The 19,886-nt window shown below is 60.2% G+C and overlaps 3 protein-coding genes across 3 annotated transcripts; all 3 read left to right on the top strand.

Moving 5' to 3' along the window:
* Positions 1–219: 219 nt before the first annotated feature.
* On the top strand, positions 220–1,344 carry LOC309683996 (transcriptional regulator protein Pur-beta-like; the record flags this gene model as incomplete). Its single annotated transcript, XM_082499964.1, is given in 3 exon segments — positions 220–850; positions 853–968; positions 971–1,344. Coding segments are annotated over 3 exon segments (1,065 nt in total). The 3' UTR covers positions 1,289–1,344.
* A 7,608-nt stretch (positions 1,345–8,952) lies between these two features.
* Positions 8,953–13,254, top strand: LOC309683994 (histone H2A.V). The gene is made up of 5 exons (XM_082499961.1): positions 8,953–9,123; positions 11,881–11,958; positions 12,248–12,361; positions 12,468–12,597; positions 12,879–13,254. Exons 1-5 carry the CDS (start codon positions 8,968–8,970, stop codon positions 12,938–12,940), a joined length of 540 nt encoding a protein of 179 aa, XP_082356087.1. The 5' UTR covers positions 8,953–8,967; the 3' UTR covers positions 12,941–13,254.
* Positions 13,255–15,113: 1,859 nt separating this feature from the next.
* On the top strand, positions 15,114–19,181 carry LOC309683991 (S-adenosylmethionine synthase). The gene is made up of 9 exons (XM_082499958.1): positions 15,114–15,281; positions 16,833–16,910; positions 17,016–17,138; positions 17,224–17,336; positions 17,414–17,557; positions 17,658–17,876; positions 17,964–18,146; positions 18,237–18,370; positions 18,897–19,181. The coding sequence occupies exons 1-9, from the start codon at positions 15,191–15,193 to the stop codon at positions 18,997–18,999; spliced, it is 1,188 nt and encodes a 395-aa protein (XP_082356084.1). The 5' UTR covers positions 15,114–15,190; the 3' UTR covers positions 19,000–19,181.
* Positions 19,182–19,886: the final 705 nt, after the last annotated feature.

Below are 19,886 nucleotides of genomic sequence, written 5' to 3'. Positions count from 1 at the left end.
CCTGAGCGGTGGGCGTGGCTTCGGCGGCGGTGGGCGTGGCTCCGGCGGCGGGCAGAGGGCGCGCGGGGACGCGGCGGGCGGGGAGTGCGTGTGTGTGTGTGTGTTGGGGGGGGGGGGGGGGAGTGCGGCGGTGACGTCACCCCTCTGTCGCAGAGGGGCGGGGCGGCGCGGGGCCGCGCGCCGGAAGCGGGGCGGCGCGGGGCGGCGCGGGCGGACAAGATGGCGGACGGGGACAGCGGCAGCGAGCGCGGCGGCAGCGGCAGCGGCAGCGGCGGGTTCGCGACCGGCCGAGGAGGCGGCGGCGGCGGCGGAGGAGGAGGAGGAGGAGGAGGAAGCGGCGGCGGAGGGACCGGGGCCGGGTCCGGCGGGGGGTCCGGCGGCGGCGGCGGGGCCGGCCCGGAGCAGGAGACGCAGGAGCTGGCCTCGAAACGGTTGGACATCCAGAACAAACGGTTCTACCTGGACGTGAAGCAGAACGCCAAGGGCCGGTTCCTCAAGATCGCCGAGGTGGGGGCGGGGGGGTCCAAGAGCCGCCTCACCCTCTCCATGGCGGTGGCGGCCGAGTTCCGCGATTACCTGGGCGACTTCATCGAGCACTACGCCCAACTGGGCCCCTCCAGCCCCGAACAACTCGCCCAGGCCACCGGGCCGCCGGGAGAGGACGGCGCCGGCGCCGGCCCCCGTCGCGCCCTCAAAAGCGAATTCCTGGTGCGGGAGAATCGGAAATACTACCTGGACCTGAAGGAAAATCAACGCGGGCGTTTCCTCCGTATCCGTCAAACCGTCAACCGAGGGCCCGGAGGGGCGGGGGGTTTCCCCGGGGGTCCCCCCGGTTTGCAGAGCGGTCAGACATCGCGCTGCCCGCCCAGGGGCTCATCGAGTTCCGCGACGCTTTGGCTAAACTCATCGACGATTACGGGGGAGAGGAGGACGAGCTGGGAGGCCCCGGGGGCGGCGGGCCGGGCGGCGGGGGCTCTACGGGGAGCTGCCGGAGGGCACCTCCATCACCGTGGACTCCAAACGCTTCTTCTTCGACGTGGGGTGTAACAAATACGGCGTCTTCCTGCGGGTGAGCGAGGTGAAGCCGTCCTACCGCAACGCCATCACCGTTCCTTACAAGGCCTGGGCCAAGTTCGGGGGAGCTTTTTGCCGTTACGCCGAGGAGATGCGCGACATCCAGGAACGTCAGCGGGATAAGCTCTACGACCGACGCGCCGGACCACCGGGACCCGGCAGCGGCAGCGGCGCCGGCGACGATTCCGACGGTGACGACGTGGACGACGACTGAGCTCCGAACACCCACCGCCGGCCCTACAACTCCCCCCCCCCCATCACCCCCAAATTCTCCCATCTCCCCCCGGGCCTCCCCCCCCCCCCCCCCCCCCCCCCAAAAAAAAAATATAAACCCGCCGCCCGGAGAGAGGACCGGCCCGACCACGACACCGACCGCGACACCGTGTCCTCGCACGCACCCGCCGCCGCCGTCCCCCCCCCCTCCCAAAGGACTCTCTGCCCGTCACGGAGGCGGTGGGGGGGGACGTAGAAGCAGGAAGGGGGGGAGCCCCCCCCCCCCCCGGATCCCCTCTCCCCTCCCAACGCTGCCACGGTGCCCCCCTCCCCGCGCTCCCTCCCGACCGGCACCGAAACCAGCATCGCCGCCCGCAGAGGAGCCGCCGCGGTTTGCCGGGCCGGCGGCCGCGCACCGAAATCCTTAACCGGCGGAAGAGGAGCCGTGCGGGGAAGCGGTGCGGGAAGGGGGGGGGGCAGAGAGCTCTCGGGAGCAGGGGGGCCGTCTCTGGACCAACGTCCGTTCTCTCTTCTCTTATATATTTTTCTTTTATTTTTCCTTTTATTTTTTTTTTTTCCTCTGTTTTTTTTTTTTCTTTTTTCCCCTCCTCTTTCCAGATTTTTTTTTTTCTGGGGTTTTGTAAATTTTTTTTTTTTTTTTTTTTTTGGGGGGGGGGGATACAAACTGCTAAACTCCGCGCGTCCCAACCGGAACCCGCACCCCCCAGCGAGCGCGACGCTGGCGGGTTCCTAAAAAATTAAGGAAGACACTCTCTCTTTTGATGATTTTTTTTTTTTTTTTTAGCTCCCTCTCTATATATATTTTTATTTTTTTTCCCTCGGGGGGGGGGGAGGGGGGTTGGGGAGAGGCAGGTTCACGCAGGCACAAAGCACAAGGAAAACTCGACGGGGCGCGAGATATTCCCCCCCCCCCTTCCTCCTTTCTCGCCAAACCAACCGGCCTCCGGCACGTGCCGGCTCCGCGCCGGCCGGGTTTCCTTTCACCGGGACCTTCGGGCACCAAAATCTGCCCTTTTTTCCTCTTTATTCTTTTCGTTTTGTTTTGTTTTTCTTTCTTTCCAACTCGCCGCCTTTCCTCAGTACCTCACGCCGGCGGCTCGGGAGCACCGCGACCCGGCAGCCGGGGCCTTCGGTGTTGGGGGTTTGGGGTTTTTTTTTCTGGGGGGGGGGGGGTTGGGGTTGGTGTGTTTTGTTTTTTTTTTTATTATTTTCCTCTTTTTTTTTTTTTTTTTTTTTGTGTGGTTTTCCCACCTGGCCACACTGGCTCTGCCGCCTCGGCCAGCCGCACCGGAGCCCGCAGGGTCCCGCCAGCCATCGCCTCTCGTATTAAATGGGGTTTTTCCACTCTCAAATATTCCTTTTTTTTTTTAATTATTATTATTTTTAATATTTTTTTTTTTATTTTAGCTAAATTCGGGTTCATCCTGCCCGTTCCAGAAAGGTTTTTGGGGTTTGGTTTTTTTTTTTTTTTTTTTGGAGCCAGGTTATCGCAGGAAGTCTGAGCTGACCGGGCTTCAGCGCTCTTCATTCCAAAGTTTCAGGTCTTCTTGTCCGACGGCTTCTCCAATTTTAGGACTTTTTTTTTTTTTTTAAATTAAGGTTGTTTTTTTTTTCCGCTCTTTTTCGGGAGCCTGCGCATGCCCCCCCCACCCCCCCAACTCCCCTCCGCTCTCTTTTTAATTTATTATCGCGGATCCCGGCGTCTTCCCTCTCTCCGCTCGCTCCGTATTTATTGGGAAGCGAGGAACGGCCGGCAGCGACTCGTCTTCGCGTGGCGACGACGACGGGGGCGGCGGTGAGGGGGGACGCACCGCCTCTGTCCCCCCGCTCCGGCTCACCCCAAAACCCAACGGAGCCCCGGGGGACGTCGTCTTGTCCGTCCGTCCGTCCTCCAAACCTCATCCCCCGCCTCCGTAGCTCTTTTTAAAGGGATTTTTAAGGCGAATTTCTTCCGTTCATCCCGTTTTTAACTCTTCTCCGTCGCAAAGGACTGGGTTTCCTCACTCACACGGGAGCAATAGTCTTTTATCTCCATGTCCGAACCGCGTCCGTACTGTATTTTGTACCCTAAGGCAGCTCTTTCCAGTGACGTCCTGCTGTATCCACCCATCGTTTCTCGGTTTGGCGTTCGCCGCACCTTCGGTTCTTTGCCGCGGAGAGAAAAAAAAAAAAACAAACCAAACACAACAACAAACGAAAAAAAAAAAAAAGGAAAAAAAAAAATAAACCGAAAAAAAAAAAAAAAAACAACAACAAAACACCGCCGCGGACGGCTCCGGATGGAGGGAGATGGCGGCCACCGCTCGGCCGCCAACGGCTCCGCGGTGATGGACTTGCCAGCGTTGGGTTGCCGGGAGTCAGTTGCGAAGAGGCAGGCGGTACCTCTCCTTTTATTTTTGAAGAGGATCATATATATATATATATATATATAAAAAATATATATATATTCTTTTATTTTCTTTTTTTTTTTTTTTTTTTTTTTTTTTTTGGCTGAATTGCAGTAATTTAGCCTTTACCTTTCTACTCCGGGGTCGCCGCCGGCCCGGCTCGGCTGTCCGTAGCCGTTTAGGAAATACGTGGAAGAGGGAAAAAAAAAAAAAAAAAAAAAAAAAAAGGCAAATAACGCCAAAAAAAAAAAAAAGAAAGAAAGAAAGAAAGAAAGAAAATAAACCCATAAAAACGGGACCCAGCGTTCGCTTTGGCAACCAGAAACCTTTCTCCTGCCGGAGAAGCGATGTATCTATGTACAGAAACCTTCCGCAGCTCCATTTGACCTTCCAGCAAAACGGGTGAGAAGAGCAGAGCGCGTCGGGGGAAGGAAAAATAACCAAAACCATCCCCAAATCCGAGCAAAATCCAAGAGAAAAAAAAAAAAAAAAAAAAAAAAGAGTTTTTTAACCTGCCAGCGACCGGCGAGAGCGATTCGGAGAGGTGGGCGGCCGAGCCTCGGGCGCGAGCGAGAACTCGGGTGGCTTCTGCGAGGGGGAAAATGGGGTTTGGTTGTGTTGTGGGGTTTTTTTTTTGGTGAGTTTGGGGGGTTTTTTTGGGGATTATTTGTTGGGGTTTTTTTTTCCAGTTGGTTTCCGGGGTGCCGAGAAAGGGGGAGCCGGCGGGGAACACCCCCTCCACACACACACACATCCCCTTCCCCCCGGCGTCGCGCCAACGAGAGGAGCCGGTGGAGTGTTTGCCGAGGAAAGTGGGACGACGGTTACGCCGAAGCCGGGTTTGTGCCGGCATCTCGCCACGCAGCGCACCTCGGCGTCGCCGAAAACGTCTCCCTGCCGCCGGTTGGGAGGGTTTGGTTGTTCCCTTCTATATATATATATCTGTATATACACATATGTGTGTGTGTGTGTATATATGAAATTTGGTTGGGTTTTTTTTTTGGTTTGGATTCTGTAGAAAACGGGCAAATTGCTTTTTTTTTTTTTTTTTTTTTTTTTTTTTTTAAACCGGAAGACGGGGAGGGGGAGAACCAAAAAAATATCCCAAATTCTCGGAGCTTCCAGATTTCTGTTGCCCCAGAAGGGACGGTTTGAGAGCGCGACTATCGCTGTACAAAAAAAAAAAAAAAAAAAAAAAAAAATCAAGAAACAAAACAAAATAGAAAGAAATGTTGTAAATCTTGTATAGCGCCCCAAAATCGATGTAAATACCCAAAACGTCTGGGCCGAGAGCCGGGAGCCGTCGGCGGCTCCGTTAAAACTTCAAACCGCTTCAATTTTTCCCCTCCCTCCCCCCCCCCCCCCCCTCCAAGAGAAAAATATGGAAGAAAATGGGAATTATCCTGCCTTGTTTCCAGCCGTTTTGGGGTGAAGGGCAGGAGAATCCCCTCGTCCCTCGCTGCCGGCGGAGGATGACTCGGGGAGAGGTGAGCGGTCCCCGGAGCTGCTGTGCCGGGGAAAGCGGCCGTTTCTCTTGTTGGCGATAAAAAAAAAAAAACAAAAAACGCCCCCTCGCCGGCTTCTCTTTTAAAAAAGACAAAAAGTTTAAAAAAAAGAAAAAAAAAGGAAAAAAAAAATAGAAAAACAGAAAAAAAAAAAAAAAAAAGAAGAAGCGTGAGCGAGCGATGACGGTACTTGAGCTGATGGACAAGGAGTCTCTCAGCAGATATTCGCCGCCGGGAGAGGTTTCCCGGTGGGAAACGCGAACCGGCTCGGCACGGCGGCGGCTCGCCGGCATCTCCGCGGATGCTCGGAGAGATGTTCCTCGTTAGGGCGAGGCTCGGCCGCAGGCGCCATCGCCCTCCTCTTCCTCGCGGAGCCGGTTGAGCCAGCAGTGCCGGTGTCAAGCGGTGCTGGTGTTTGGCGCGTCGGCGTGAGATCCCCAATCCAGGCGCCGGAATGGATCTTGGATCGAGCCGGGAGAGGAACGACCGGTGAAGAATGCAGCGCCGGCATGGGTGGCTTCTCACCGCGGCAGCGGCGACCGTCGGGCTGGCGGTGGTAGGCGAGATCTCGGAGTCTCCATGCCGGCGTCTCTCTGGCACTGCGTTTTGGGGAAGCTGGTGGCGTCGAGGCGTCAAAACCGCGGCGTTGCCAACAGGCAGGAGGCCCAGGAGATTTCTGGCCTCGGAGCGGTGCCGATTCAACAGCCGAGAGCGGATCCGGCACAGGCAGGATCCCATCCCCGGCGTTCTGTAGAGATGGAAACGTGCTGGACGGTTGGTAAAACATCGGCGCGGGAGAGCGCCGGATCCTCCACCGAAAACTGGATCCTTCACCGAGAACCGGATCCTCCACCGAAAACTGGATCCTTCACCGAGAACCGGATCCTCCACCGAAAGCCGCCGGGGCCGGGACTGGCTTCGACCGATATCCGCTGAGAGACCAAACCGTTCACCCCGAAGTACCTTGACGAAAGAAGAAGAAGAAAGTTTTATTCCTCTTATTTTTTTAATGAAAGAAAAACAAAAAATAAAGCAAACCATGCACTTTAGGCGGCCCAGCGCGGGGCTGCCGGCGCCCGGGGAGGGGGGGGAAAATCCCGTCTCTTTCCCCCCCCTTCTCCCTTCCTCTGCGGCCGGCGGGGCGGCTTCGGGAGACGCCGGGGAGCGGCCGGCGGTTGCCGAAGGCAGGTCCTGGATTTTACCACTAGCAAAGACGACGCCCGACGTGACGAACTCCTCATGCTAGCGAGCACTCCTTACCGTAGCAGATTTTTGCAAATGGAGTTTTACAAGTCTATATTTAAAGAATTGTATGTTTGTAACAAATAAAAAAAAAAAAGTATGCGGAAAAGTGAATGAAAAACCCAAACCGGCCCCGTCTCGCTCCTTTGGGGAACTGTCCCTATTGGGGGGGGGGGGTGTCACTGGTGCCATAATGGAGGGGGTGGGCAGGGGTATTTTCTACCCCTTTCAGTGGCGCTCTGGGGGTGTTTTGGGGTGTCTTGGGGACCCTCATGGCTCTACGGGGACACACAGACATCCTGAGGACTTGGGGAGGGGACACAAAGGGGGTCCACCTTGACCCAAGCAGGGCCCTGTCCCCAGGGGTGTCCCCAGAGCCGGGGCAGCTGTGGGGGGCACCGGGGGGGAGCCGGGGGTACGTGGGGGGATCAGGAGGGAGGAGGGTTTGGCACAGCACACGCGTGTTGCATGTATCACGGCTGGTGCGAGCACGCTGGCGTGTGCAGACCGGCCCTGCCGTGCACACGGTTGCGTGGCGCATGTAAGGCGTGTTAACACAGCTGCATGGCGTGTTCGCCGCCGTGTGCGTGGCGTGCGGCCCGTGCCGGGCAGGGTGTCGGCAGTGCCGTGTCACCACCGCCATCACCAGCACCCCCCTTCCCCGCCGGCAGTGAGGTAGCCCGCTCTGAGCCGGCGTGCGGTGACGCAGGCGCCGCAGCTCTCGCCGCATTTAGCTCTGCGGCTCCCTGCGGGCACGGGCTCATCTGAGGACACGAGCGGGAGCTGCCTGCGCATGAGCCGCCGCCGCACCGCAGCCATGCCGCCAGCGCCGCAGCCGGGGCCTGGCTTGACCCCGTCCCCGGGGAGGGAGGGGGGAGACGGATCCCCTCCCAGCAAGCGTCCCTCGCCCCTCGGGGAGCAGCTGGCAGCGTCCCCAGGGCCCCCGTGCCGCACGTCCCCTGCATGCCGCGGTGGGCAGCTGCTCCAGCCCCCCCCCCGGAAGGAGCTGGGGGGCTGTGGGGGGAGCAGTGGGGACAGCTGGGGGGGCCCAGACAGGCACAGGCGCCTGTGGCAGTTGCTGCTTGGGGGCAGGTGCAGGCGGCATTCCCTCCTGGAGGCGGGGGAACCGGGAGCAGCTGTGGGGCTGGAGTGGGGTGGGGGGACCCCTGAGCCCCCCCATGGCAGCTGCAGTGGGGGACAGGGGCTGCCCAGTGCCCCCCACACCCTGCCTGGTGTTAGGGGGAAACTGAGGCACAGCGTGGGATACTCCGGGGGGGGGGGGGGGGGGGGGGGAGAGTGACAGTGTAACGGTGCCTTCTTCCTCCTCCTCCTCCTCCTCCTCTGCCCCCCCAGGGCTTCCCTACCTGCTCCACTGAGCTCCTTCCACCATCCCGGGGCAGGGGCTGCGCTCCCGAAGCTGCTCCTGTCAGCCATCCGCCCTCGCTCTCTAAAAATCCAAAGTTTCTCTCACAAAAATTAACCTCGTCGACTAAAATCGGGTTCGATTTGATGCCGGGACAGGCTCACCGTGAGAAATCTTTTTATTTCCATTGATACACTCTTCTCCGACACCCCCTTCCCCGTGACGGTCCCTGCTCCCACAGACCAGGAATTGTGGGGGCTATTTTTGGCCATATTTTATCCCTGCCCTTAGCAATGACTAATTTTGCCTCTCAACATCAACCCCCTGCCTGGAGCCCCGGCCCAAATCCCCCACTCCGGTGCTGCTGTGTTACCTCACTGCCCTTATCTTACCCTACAGGGCAGGAGCAGCCTTTATTTCTCTATTTCCTGAAAAACACACAGGATTTTCCTGAAAAAACACTCAGGGAAGGACTCAAAAGGCACTGCTCGCCTCAGCGACACCTGAGAGGGGGTTCCCCCTCACCTCAGTGCCGACGGCCGCCGCCTCCTCCGGGCACCTCCGGGCTCACAACCCGGGTTTAAACCGTTCCAGGCTCCACCTGAAGCCCAGGCCCTTCGGTCGGCCGCGGGGGTGATGACAGGGCCCGGGCTCGGGCGGGAAGCTCCGTCCTGCCCCGGGGGGAGGCGGAGGGACGGCGGTACCCGCCCTGTGTGGAGCGGCCCTGAGGCCTACGGGCCCTGTCAGGCCCCACTGCCCGGAGAGAGCCCGACCCAGCACCGGGCAGACGCGGCGAGACCCACCGACAGCCCTCAAGGGGGGACCGGGCAAACCCCCCCCCCGCCCCGCTCCCCTCAGCACAAACAAACAACACGGGGGGCGGAGGCAGAGAATGGGCGGGAAAGGTTTCTCTCCTTCCATTGGTTCCGCCGGATGTCTGTTCTCCCGACCCCGCCTCCCGCGGGCCGTTCGGCTCTTTCTATTCGGTAGAAAGGCACGTCGCTCCGCTGCCCCGCCCACAGGCTCGGAGCCGCCGGCCACGCCCCCCTCCCCCTCCCTCACCCCTGCGTGCCGTGTGCAAAGGAAAAAACAGCCGTTAAACGGGCCGCGGGGCGGAGCCAGCGAGGGGCCAAGAAGCAGCTCTGGGATTGGTGGCCGCGGGATGTTCAAACAACTATGGGACTCCTTGATTGGCTGGTCGCCGCCGCGGCAGGCCGGGCTCCCTCCTCGCGCTCGGGCGGGTTATTGTCTGGCGGCTACTGAGGCGGCTCCAGCGCGGACTCGGGACCGGAGCTCAGGAGGCGGCGGCGGCACCATGGTGAGGGACCGGGGAGGGGGCGGCCGGGCTCGGTCCGGTCCCTCCGGGGAGGCGGAGGGGAGAGGGGGGGGGGCTCCGGTACCGGGGCCAGTGGGGGGGTGGGGGGGGAGGAGGGAGCGGCTCCGCGGCCGGGCTCTGTCAGCGATCGGTGACCTTGGGCCGCGCCCGGCCCTTCCTTCACGGTAACCGGGGGGCTTTCTCCGCTTCCCCCCTTCCTTCTCCTCCTCCCGGCACCCGGGGCCGCCGCCGTTGTGTAACCGGAGCTTTGATTTCGTTGCGAGGCCCCTTCGGGAGGGGGGTTGTGGCGGAGCGGCGGAGCCCCTTGTGCTGTCAAAGCTTTCCCGGAGAGACCGGGAGCCGCCGTGACGGCTTCTATTCCATCGGTTACGGTGAAACCGCCTCTTTCCAGCGACTTTCCACGTTTATATATTTATAAAGTTGACTGCGGTGTGAGGAAGTGACTGTCAGGGGCGTAAAACACGGGAAACGGCCTGAAGGCCGGCTGTCAACCGGCTCCCTCCCAGCCCCGCCCCGGGGAGCCCCGGCCCCGAGGAGCGTTTGGTTTCCCGGGTTTCGGTTCCGTGCGCCGGGGCTCCGGGCGGAGTTGGCTGGTGGCTTCCCAAGGAAAAGGCTGATTCCGCCAGGAGAGGAGAAGGCTGGAGGTTTAATCCTCCCCGGTGTCTCCTTCGTGCCATCCGGCCATCTAAACACAACCCCCCCCCCCCCCCCGTGGAGGTCCCCTCTGAAGGGTTTGTGAGCGTCGCTCAGGAGACGGAAGAGGTTCCAGAAGAGGCCCCCCCCGATCGCTAAGGGTCAACGTGGAAACTGCGCTGTGAGATTATGCAACGCCTCCCCCCCCCCCCCCCCCCCCCCAGCAGAAAACTCCCGCTCAAGAATATCTCGTAACTTGTGGCAATAGATAAAAAGTTGGGTTTTTTTGAAGTATTTTAGTCCCTTATTTGAAGCGATGAGTAGAAGAAGAAGAAGAAGAAAAAAGTTGTTTGTCTGCTGCACCAGAGTCAGTGTGTTAAATCCCGTGAGGGTTTGGTATGGGAATGTGTTAGAGACCCACTTCTGTGGGGAGAAGGGAAGGAGACGTTGCATTCCTGCATGCGTCAGTGCCGTCCCCTCCGGATGAAGAAGCGAATCTCTGCCATCTCCGACCCCACTGAGCCCCTGCAAGCCATGCTGCCCGAGGAAGAGGAGAAAATCTCCGTGCTGAGAAGGCGATGTTGGCTAAGGACCCCCTCGTTTCTCCGCCGGGAGGGGGATGACCTTCCACAGGGAGCCGGCGGCAGCTCGGCTGTGGGAAACTGTTGCTGCGTTTCCTCTGCGAACCCCGCAGAGCGTTTAGGCATTGGTAAAGATGGAGACAAACCTCAAGACTTCCGTTGTGAGACTTTTCTTCTGTCTTTTTAGATAAATATCGTGTAAAGAACCATCAGGCGGGCAGCTGCCAGCTGGAAAAGTTGACGGAGAAGTGGGAAAGTTCACAGCTGGCCGATAAAAGCCCTCAGTGTGAACAGCCAGGGCTTTTCCCAGAGTTGTCTTTTATTTCTAGAGCGAGGAAATATCTCCAAATCCCCCTTCCTGATTTTTTGAAGTTTTACCGAGTGATGTTTTCTACTGATAAAAGTAACTCCTGACGCTTCACCACAGCAAAGGCAGCGTCGAGTCGGCGCTTCAAAGCGTTTCGGGACACATCTCCGTCCTAACGAACCAGAGCCAACTGCTTCTACAGACCCTCCTGTCCTGGCGTCGGCTGCCAAAACGCCACGCGAGTTTGCCGGCTGCCGGCATTCCCGTAGGCTGGATTTCCGCTGGCAGCCCTGGCGCTGCCGTGGGGAGGAACCCACCTGCACCCGGTGCTGCTGACCTCACCCGGTGCCACTCCCCTTGTTTTATCGCTTCCAGATTAAATATTTTCCCTTTGCGATTTAATTTTTTTTTTTTTTTTCCCCAGCTGGTGCAAGTGCGCGGTGTTAACTCCCACCTTGCTGGGACGGGACGCGCGTTTTGGATATCGCTCTATTAATCATATTTTAAGGATTAATATGCTCAATTAGCGTCGCCTCAGTCTCCTGGGGATCTCTGGACCCTGCGGTTCCCTCTGAGCGAGCGGGAAGGTGACAGATTTCAGCTCCCTGGCGGCGAGGCGCAATTCCTTCTTTTTTAGAAGGCGATGGGGATCGTGGGATCAATAAGTGGTGTGAAAACGGGGATTACAAGCACCCAGCGTGTTTTAGGGCTCCACTTTCCCTCTGCAGGGGCTGCACGGGGGCTTCTCTGCTCATCACAGGCTGGGAGACTTAATTTGGGAGGGATTATAGATTTTTGGGGGGATTCCCTGGTGGTTTTTTTTTTCCGCTCTGGAGCAGGAAGGGAATTCCCCCTGAATCCTGCAGGCCCCAGGCTGCAAATTCCTACGTATAGACACAGTCTCCTGCTGTGCGGCTCGTGTCAGCGCCCGCCTGCGGAGCGGAGAAAAGCACTCGGGAATCAAACTGTTCTCGCAACTGCTGCAAAAATAAAACCCAGATGGGGGTTCTTTGGGCTGGTTTCCCCCCATTTGGCGTTTTCTGGAAAATAATGGGAATAGCGGTAGCTGGAGCCACCTGTTGAATCCCCCTTCTCCCCTCGAACTCTCCTCGTTTGAGGGGCCGAAAGGCTTCCTTCAGCGTTCGCCTCTGGATTATAGCGCAGCAGGTCTCTCTGGATTAATTAAGGTTAATTAAGAGGCGCGTTTCTCTCTTGCAGGCTGGTGGGAAGGCGGGAAAGGACAGCGGGAAGGCCAAGGCCAAGGCGGTGTCGCGCTCACAGAGAGCTGGGCTGCAGGTAAGGCACAATGGCACTCGCTTCTTCCCTGATTTAATCCAGAAACGGGCATTTCTGAGCAAAACTCCCCCTTCTGGGAGGCGGGTTGCCTAAACCCCTCCTTTTTTAGGGTAAAAACCTAATGTTTTATGATTTGTGTTGTCATTATGGAGTGATGAGGACCCAGAAGCCATAGACACACAGGGTGGGGAAATCGCTTGGGCTAAAATCAGTGTAATTACGTTAATTTGGTGGGGGAGGGGGATCTGTAGGTGTTAACGAGTTGTTAATTAATTGCTTTCCGCCCCAGTTCCCAGTGGGCCGGATCCACAGACACTTGAAGACTCGCACCACCAGCCACGGGCGAGTGGGAGCCACCGCTGCCGTCTACAGCGCCGCCATCCTCGAGTACCTCACCGCAGAGGTAGGGCCTCTTCATCCCATGTTGCGGGGTTCCAAAAAAAATCCTTTCCCTCGGAATTCCGAGTGTTTTTCCCCCCCACCCCCCCTCCCTCCCGATTTCCCGGCAGGTGCTGGAGCTGGCGGGCAACGCTTCCAAAGATCTGAAGGTGAAGCGGATCACTCCTCGCCATTTGCAGCTGGCGATCCGCGGGGATGAGGAGTTGGATTCGCTCATCAAAGCCACCATTGCCGGTGGGGGTGAGTATCGTCCTCCCTGTCCCCTTTTCCCCTCCCTCACTCGGGAATTGCAGCGTGGTGGTGGGGGAATACGGGGAAAATACGCAGGAATTTGGCAGCGGTGATAAATCCCGGAGGCTCACTGCTTGCCTGGATCCCGGAGAGGGGGTGATCCGTCGAGCAGGAGGAAATGTTCACATGGGGTTATCGTGAAATTCCGCTGGGAACAGAGTATTGCTCGGAACTTTTTGGGAAATCTGTTCGTATCTGACAGGAATCCCCCCTCTCTCTTCTCTCCGCAGGTGTAATCCCCCACATCCACAAATCCCTCATTGGCAAGAAAGGACAGCAAAAAACAGCATAGAGGGGGGGAAGAGGAAGAAAAAAAAAAAAAAAAAACACAAAAACAAAAAAACAAACCAACAAAACAGCGTACCTGGGACAAGAAATCGTGGGGATACGTGGATTTTTGGTTGTTTTTTTTTTTGTTTTGGGTTTTTTGGTTGTTTTTTTTTTTTTAAGGAATAGTTTAAAGGAAGAAAATAGAGAAATTGACTGTAGAGAGAAAAGGTGGTTCTGGGTTTTAAGAGGGGGAAGCTGTACCCTGGCAGGGGGCGGCGGGGGGCTTGGCGACTCCCCCGCCTTTTATACAGTGGGATAAACCATTTTTTACAAAAATCCCGCCTCTCCTGTGGTGTGGGTGAGGGGGGGAAGGCGGCGGGGGGGGGGGGAGTGGGGACAACCAGGACCGTCCGGCAGCGGCGCCGTCCCGCGCTAAATGCAAATATGTCCCCGCCCCCTATGTAAATAGACACCGGAGCTGCGCGGCCACGCCCCCCATGCAAATAGACGGCGGGCGGGGCGGGGCGTGCGCTAGGGCTCCGCCCACCCCGGCCCCACATGGCTGCCCCGCTGCCGGGGACGCGGGTGTCCGTCTGTCTCGGGCGTGTGGGTCCCGGGTGTCCCTCTGTCTGTCCTGGGCACGTGCTGGCTGTCCTGGAGATGAGGGGGAGGTGGGCTGTCTGTGTGTCTTGGGCGTGTGGGTCCCAGGTGTCCTATCTGTTCTGGGCAGAGCGGGGGGCCTGGTCATCCATCTGTCCTGGGTGAGTGGGTCCTGTCTGTCTGTCCCGGGCAAGGGGAGGCCACCTTGTCATCTGTCTGTCCTGGTTATGTGGGTGGATCCCCAGTTGTCCATCTGTCCTGGGCCATGTAGGTGGCAGGTGTCTGTCTGTCCTGGGTATTGGGGTACTAGGTATCTGTCTGTCTGTCCTGGGTACGTGGGTCCTGCACGTCTGTCTGTCCCAGGCATAGGGGGAGTGCCTGTCTGTCTAGCCTGGGTGTCCAGGCCCCGGGTGTTGGTCTGTCCTGGGCACCAGGGTCCTGGGTGTCTGTCTGTCCTGTGTGTGTGGGCCCCAGGTGCCCATCTGCCCTGGTTACCGTGGTCCCAGGTGTCCATCTGTCCTTGGCCATACACATGTCAGGTGTCCGTCTGTCCTGGGCACTGGTATACCAGGTGTCCGTCTGTCCTGGGCACTGGTATACCAGGTGTCCGTCTGTCCTGGGCACTGGTATACCAGGTGTCTGTCTGTCCCTCTGTCTGTCCTGGGCACATGGGCCTAGTGTGAGGGACTTGGCTGTCCGTCTGTTGGCATCACAGCTGTCTGTCTGTCCCGGGGGGGGGCTGTCCCTTTGTCACGGCCCTTCGCCATGGCCAGTCCTGGGAGTCACCGGTGCAACACCAGTGCCACACCAGTGCCGGCGCTGGGCAGGTTCCAGCACTGGCAACACCGCCGGCCGGTTGCATCAGGCGCCAAGAGGCCACAGTAGCCGCCGGCCCCGGGTGCCGCCCACCGCCGCCTCAGCCCCGGCCCGCCGGGCCTCAGCACCCCGGGGGGGGGGTCCCGGTTGGCAGGGCCGGGCCTGGCCTGCACGGCCTTGCCCAGGGCGGGGCCGCCGCTCTTGTCACAAGACGGCGGCGGGAGGCGATGAGGTGGGGCGGGGAGCGCGGGCGGCGGGGAGATGGTACCGGGGGAAGAGGGGTTGGCGGGGCCCACACAATGGCGGGGTCGCTCAACCCGCAAGATGGCGGCGGGGCGGGGCCGTCCTTCCAGCCCCGCGGGCGAGGCAGTGCGCATGCGCGCCGGGCGTCGCCGCAAGGCGCATGCGCCCGCCGCCCCGCGCCTCGCGCCGCCGGACCGAGCGGGAGGCACCATGCCACCGCCCCGGGGGGGGAGCGGCGGGGGGTGACGGTTCTCGCCCGCCTCGCCGTGTCTTGCGGGGGAGGAGGGACGGCCCCGCAGTCTCATCGGCCCCGACTGTCGCTCGGTTGGCGGCGGGGACCGCGGGGCAACGGCAGCGGGGGAGGCCGTGCTCGGCGTTACGTAACCTGCCCCACCTGCTCGCCGGTAGTGGTTCCGTCGCCCCGCCTCCGCGGAGCGTTCTGCGCCCGCCATTGGTAGGAAGAGGCGGCGGGGCGGGGCGAGGAGGGTATAAATAGAGGCGGGGCGGCGGGTGCCGCGCTTAGTCCGCCGCGGCCGTGTCAGTATTCCGCTGTTTCCTGCGCTCCCGCTCCGCCCGCCGCCGCTCCGCCTCCTCCTCTTTTTCCTCCTCCGCCATGAACGGCCAACTCAACGGCTTCCATGAGGTGTTCATCGAGGAGGGCACCTTCCTCTTCACTTCCGAATCCGTGGGAGAGGGGCACCCAGGTGAGGGCCGCGGCGGGGCGGGGAACGCGCAGGCGCGGTCCGGTGGGGCGGGGGGAGGAGGAGGGGGAGGGGAAGGGATGGGGTACACCCGTCGGGGGGGGGGTCGCGTCGGACAGGTTATTGAGGAGGTGGGGGTGGGGGGTGGTGACGCCACCGGGCGCGCGCGCAGTGCGGGGCGGCGCGCGCCGCATTGCGGGCCCCGGCGCGCACGTGCTTCCCGCGTGGGGGGGGGAGGACGGGGACAGACGGGGGACGGACACGACGACACACGACACGACACCGTGATGGGGGGGTCGTACCGGGTAACGCAGCGGCGAGGCGGACCCGGGGGCCGCCGTGACTCAGCCCGTGACTAAGCAGCTGCCGGAGGGCGGCGGGACCCGGTGGGGCGTGTGTCTCCCCCCCCCCTTCCCCACCACCCACGGGGTGTCCCCAGTTCCCCCGTGGGCCCCCACCCCCCCCGCGGGGGGGTCCCAGGGTGCAGCGGGGCCTGGCGGAGCCACCCCCACCCCCCCTCTCCGGACAGGGGCCCCCAGAACACCCTCGGGGGGGAGGGGAGGCGCGATCTCCCCCCCCACCCCCCCTTCTGAGTTGCCCGGGGGGGGGGGCAGCAGTACCCTCCCCATCCACTCAGGACACCCCACACATACCCCCCACCCCATAGCTGGGGGGGTCGCACCCCCCTTGGGGGCGTGTTTTGTGTGTGTTTCCCCCCACACACACACACCAGTGCGGTGCCATGGCGTGCCGGGTTCCCTCCCCGCCTTTGTACTGGTCGGGTCGGGGCACATGACTGGTAAACTGGGCAGGCAGCTGCCTCCTTCCCCTGCCCGCAGGCAGCTGCCTGCACCCACTGCCTGGGCGCTCCCCCGACTCCACGGCGCCCCACAGCACCCCACGATGGCGTCACCAACCCCAAGTTGGGGGTGCCTTTGGGGCTCCCTGCCCCATGTTGGGCGCTGCCGCAAGGCCACAAAAAAGGAGTTCAGTGCCCGCGCGAGGGTGTAAGGTCCGTTTCTGCGCTCTTTCACCCTAAGAAACCGCCTCTCCTTCGCCCCAGCGGGGCGCTGGCCTCGTCCTCTCCCAAATCCGGCCCAAAAGGTCGTCGCCAAGGACAGCCCCGTTCCCAGGGAAGTCGCTTATTCACCGCCGAGCCCCGAGCGGCCCTTGGGAAGCTCCGGCAGTGTGGGTGGGGCTCTCCATCTCCCCCAAAATAAACCATCTCGGGGAACTGGAGGGAACTGGGGGTGCCAGTTCTTTTCAGCGATGGCTAAACCCCAGCCCTGACCCGGCTGTAACTGGAGCTTAACTGGTAAATGCCTGAAATTCCAGGCTAATAAGCCGGCGTGGGGACAAGGCGAGAGCTGTGTGCGCGGCGAGAGGTTGCCGGCTTAAGGGGGGAGCTCGGGATTCGGCCGCGGTGCCGATTCCCAGCTTAGCGCCGAATCGGCTGTGCCGAGGGACAGCGGCTCCGGAAGGAAGGGCCGTGCCGTGCCGCCCTGACGGCCTCTCTGTCCCGTTCCCTTCCCCCCCTCCCCCCCCCCCCCCCAGATAAAATCTGCGACCAGATCAGCGATGCCGTCCTGGATGCCCACCTCAAACAGGACCCTGACGCCAAGGTGGCCTGTGGTGAGTCGCTCCCCGGGGACACGGGGTGACGCCGGCGCTGGGTGGGTGGTGACGCCGGCGCTGGGTGGGTGACGCTGGCGCTGACGTCCTTCTCCTTTCCCTCAGAAACGGTGGCGAAGACGGGGATGATCCTGCTGGCAGGGGAGATCACCTCCCGGGCCGCCGTCGACTACCAGAAGGTGGTCCGGGACACCATCAAACACATCGGTTATGACGATTCCTCCAAAGGTAGGTGCCCACGGGGGGGTCATCGGCTTGCCGCCGGCACGGGGTTCGGCATGCTGGGCTCACCGCAGCCTCCGCTCTCCCTCAGGCTTCGACTACAAGACGTGCAACGTGCTGGTGGCCCTGGAGCAGCAATCGCCCGACATCGCTCAGGGCGTCCACTTGGACCGCAGCGAGGAAGACATCGGCGCCGGGGACCAGGTGAGTCTTCGCGTGAGCCGCCGCTGCGGTGTTTGCCGGAGGAATTGCGGCTTCATCGCCTCCTCCCTCTGCTGCAGGGCCTGATGTTCGGCTACGCCACGGACGAGACGGAGGAGTGCATGCCCCTCACCATCGTCCTGGCCCACAAGCTGAACGCCAAACTGGCCGAGCTGCGGCGGAACGGCACCTTGCCGTGGCTGCGCCCCGACTCCAAAACGCAGGTGAGGTTCCCTCGGGGCTCCCCAAAACCGCTTCGCCGAGTCCCCAAACCTCCCTGACTCGCTGTTCTTCCCTCCCTCCCTCCCTCCCCGCCGCCGACAGGTGACGGTGCAGTACATGCAGGACCGCGGCGCCGTCATCCCCATCCGGGTGCACACCATCGTCATCTCGGTGCAGCACGACGAGGAGGTGTGCCTGGACGAGATGCGGGACGCGCTGAAGGAGAAGGTGATCAAGGCGGTGGTGCCGGCCAAGTATCTGGACGATGACACCATCTACCACCTCCAGCCCAGCGGCCGCTTCGTCATCGGCGGCCCTCAGGTACGACGGTTTTTCTCCGCTAAAGCCGTACCGACGCGGCGGTGCCCGCGATGTGACGGTGACGTTGCGTCCCCTTCCCCTTGGTAGGGTGACGCCGGTCTGACCGGTCGCAAGATCATCGTGGACACCTACGGAGGTTGGGGGGCCCACGGCGGAGGCGCTTTTTCGGGGAAAGATTACACCAAAGTGGATCGTTCGGCCGCCTACGCCGCCCGGTGGGTGGCCAAATCCCTCATCAAAGCCGGGCTGTGCCGCAGGGTGCTGGTGCAGGTGGGTGCGAGGTGGTTGTCCCGTCCCCCCCCCCGTGCTTTTTTGGGGTGATAAGGGCTCCTCGGACTTAATTTCTGGCTCTCCCTATAGGTCTCCTACGCCATCGGGGTGTCGCACCCCTTATCCATCTCCATCTTCCACTACGGCACCTCCCAGAAGAGCGAGCGGGAACTGCTGGAGATCGTCAAGAAGAATTTCGACCTCCGCCCCGGGGTGATCGTCAGGTAACGGGCGCCGGAGACGGGAACGGGGGATGGGACAACGTGCGCCGTTGGGAGAGGAAAATTGAGATTTTGAGGGGGGGGAAACGATGGGACGGGGACACGACAGCGGGGGGGGAGGGGGTCCCCGCAGCAGCCGCCTGTCACCTGCCTGGTGCGACCGGATCCGGCCCGGAGAACCGCTTAATGCCGGAGGATAAAAAGCGCTTTTTGGGGGTAAGTATCCGTCGAGCGCTTGGAGCTTCTCCGGGATTTTATGGGATGGATGAAACAGGGGGGGTGGGGAAAGCACAACTGGGGAAGCTCCAACCGCACACACACACCCTCCCTCCTCCTTTCCCAGGGGAGGGGGATGGATGGATGGATTTGGGAGAAGATGGAAGCGCCGTTATAAAAAAAAAAAAAATAATAAAAAAACCCCAAACCACACATATTTCCCCCCCCCCCCCTCCCCCGGCCAGGCAGGGAACGGGGCGAGAGATTTGGGATCGGATCCTCTTTTACTGAGTTGAGGACTTGTATATTCCAGGGATCTGGATCTGAAGAAACCCCTTTATCAGAGGACCGCAGCCTATGGCCACTTTGGTAGGGACAGTTTCCCTTGGGAAGTGCCCAAAAAACTAAAATATTAAGAAAAAAAAACAAACAAAACAAAAAACAAACCTCACAAAAATAGCCTTGTTAGGCTTTTTCCCCCCCATTCCCGCGGGCGTAGGCTACAGAGAAGCTCGTGGGCTCTGGGGGGAAAGAGCTCGGCCCCCCCCGGGTTCTCCCGGCCCTGTTGTCATCGTCGTGTCCCCCCCCCAAAAAAAAAATCCCCCGCCCCCCCCCCCCTTTTTTTTTTTTTTTTTTTTTTTCCTTTTTTCTCTCTTCTTCTCTCTTTTTCTCGCCAGCGTTTCGGTTGCGTGGGGACCACGCATGGCCTCGTGCCTCTCTTCCCCCCCCTCCTCAAACCCCATATTTGTGTCCCCCCCCCTCCCCCACCACCACCACCGCGGCTTCTTTTTAAAACAACAACAACAAATAATCCCATGTGACGTCTGAGCTCAGAGGGGGCAAAAAAAATTTAAAAAAAAAAGCCCTGAGCGCTCCTCTCCCCCCCCCCCCCCTCCAAATTCTCAGTGTCCCACTGCAGGGGGGGGACAGACGGACACACGCCGCCTTTTCGGCTCTTCCCCCCCCCCCCCCCACTTCCCAGCCGGGCCCTCACTGGTGCTGGTTTTGGTCTTAAAACCCGGATTTTAAACCTCTCTTTTTTTTTTTTTTTTTTTTTTTTTTGTTTTTTTTGGGGTTTCTCTCTGAGGATGCACATTTTCGAGGTGGGGGCGGGGGGGGGGGAGGGGATGGCATTAAAACCGCCCCCTCCCCCTCCCCAATCCCCTCTGCGGGTTTGGTACCGGAGGAAAATGTTTTATTCTATTTTTTGGGGTTGGTTTTTTTTTTTTTTTTTTTTTCGGTTTTTGTTTTCGAAGAAAGCTGAAGTGACTCCACAACTGCACAACTCCCCCCTCTCTCCCCT

This window comes from Vanellus vanellus (assembly GCF_965231255.1).
Source record: "Vanellus vanellus genome assembly, contig: HAP1_SCAFFOLD_973, whole genome shotgun sequence".
NCBI classification, from domain to species: Eukaryota; Metazoa; Chordata; class Aves; order Charadriiformes; family Charadriidae; genus Vanellus; species Vanellus vanellus.
Note: the sequence above shows the minus strand (reverse complement) of the source record. Positions and strands in the feature narration are given on the sequence as shown.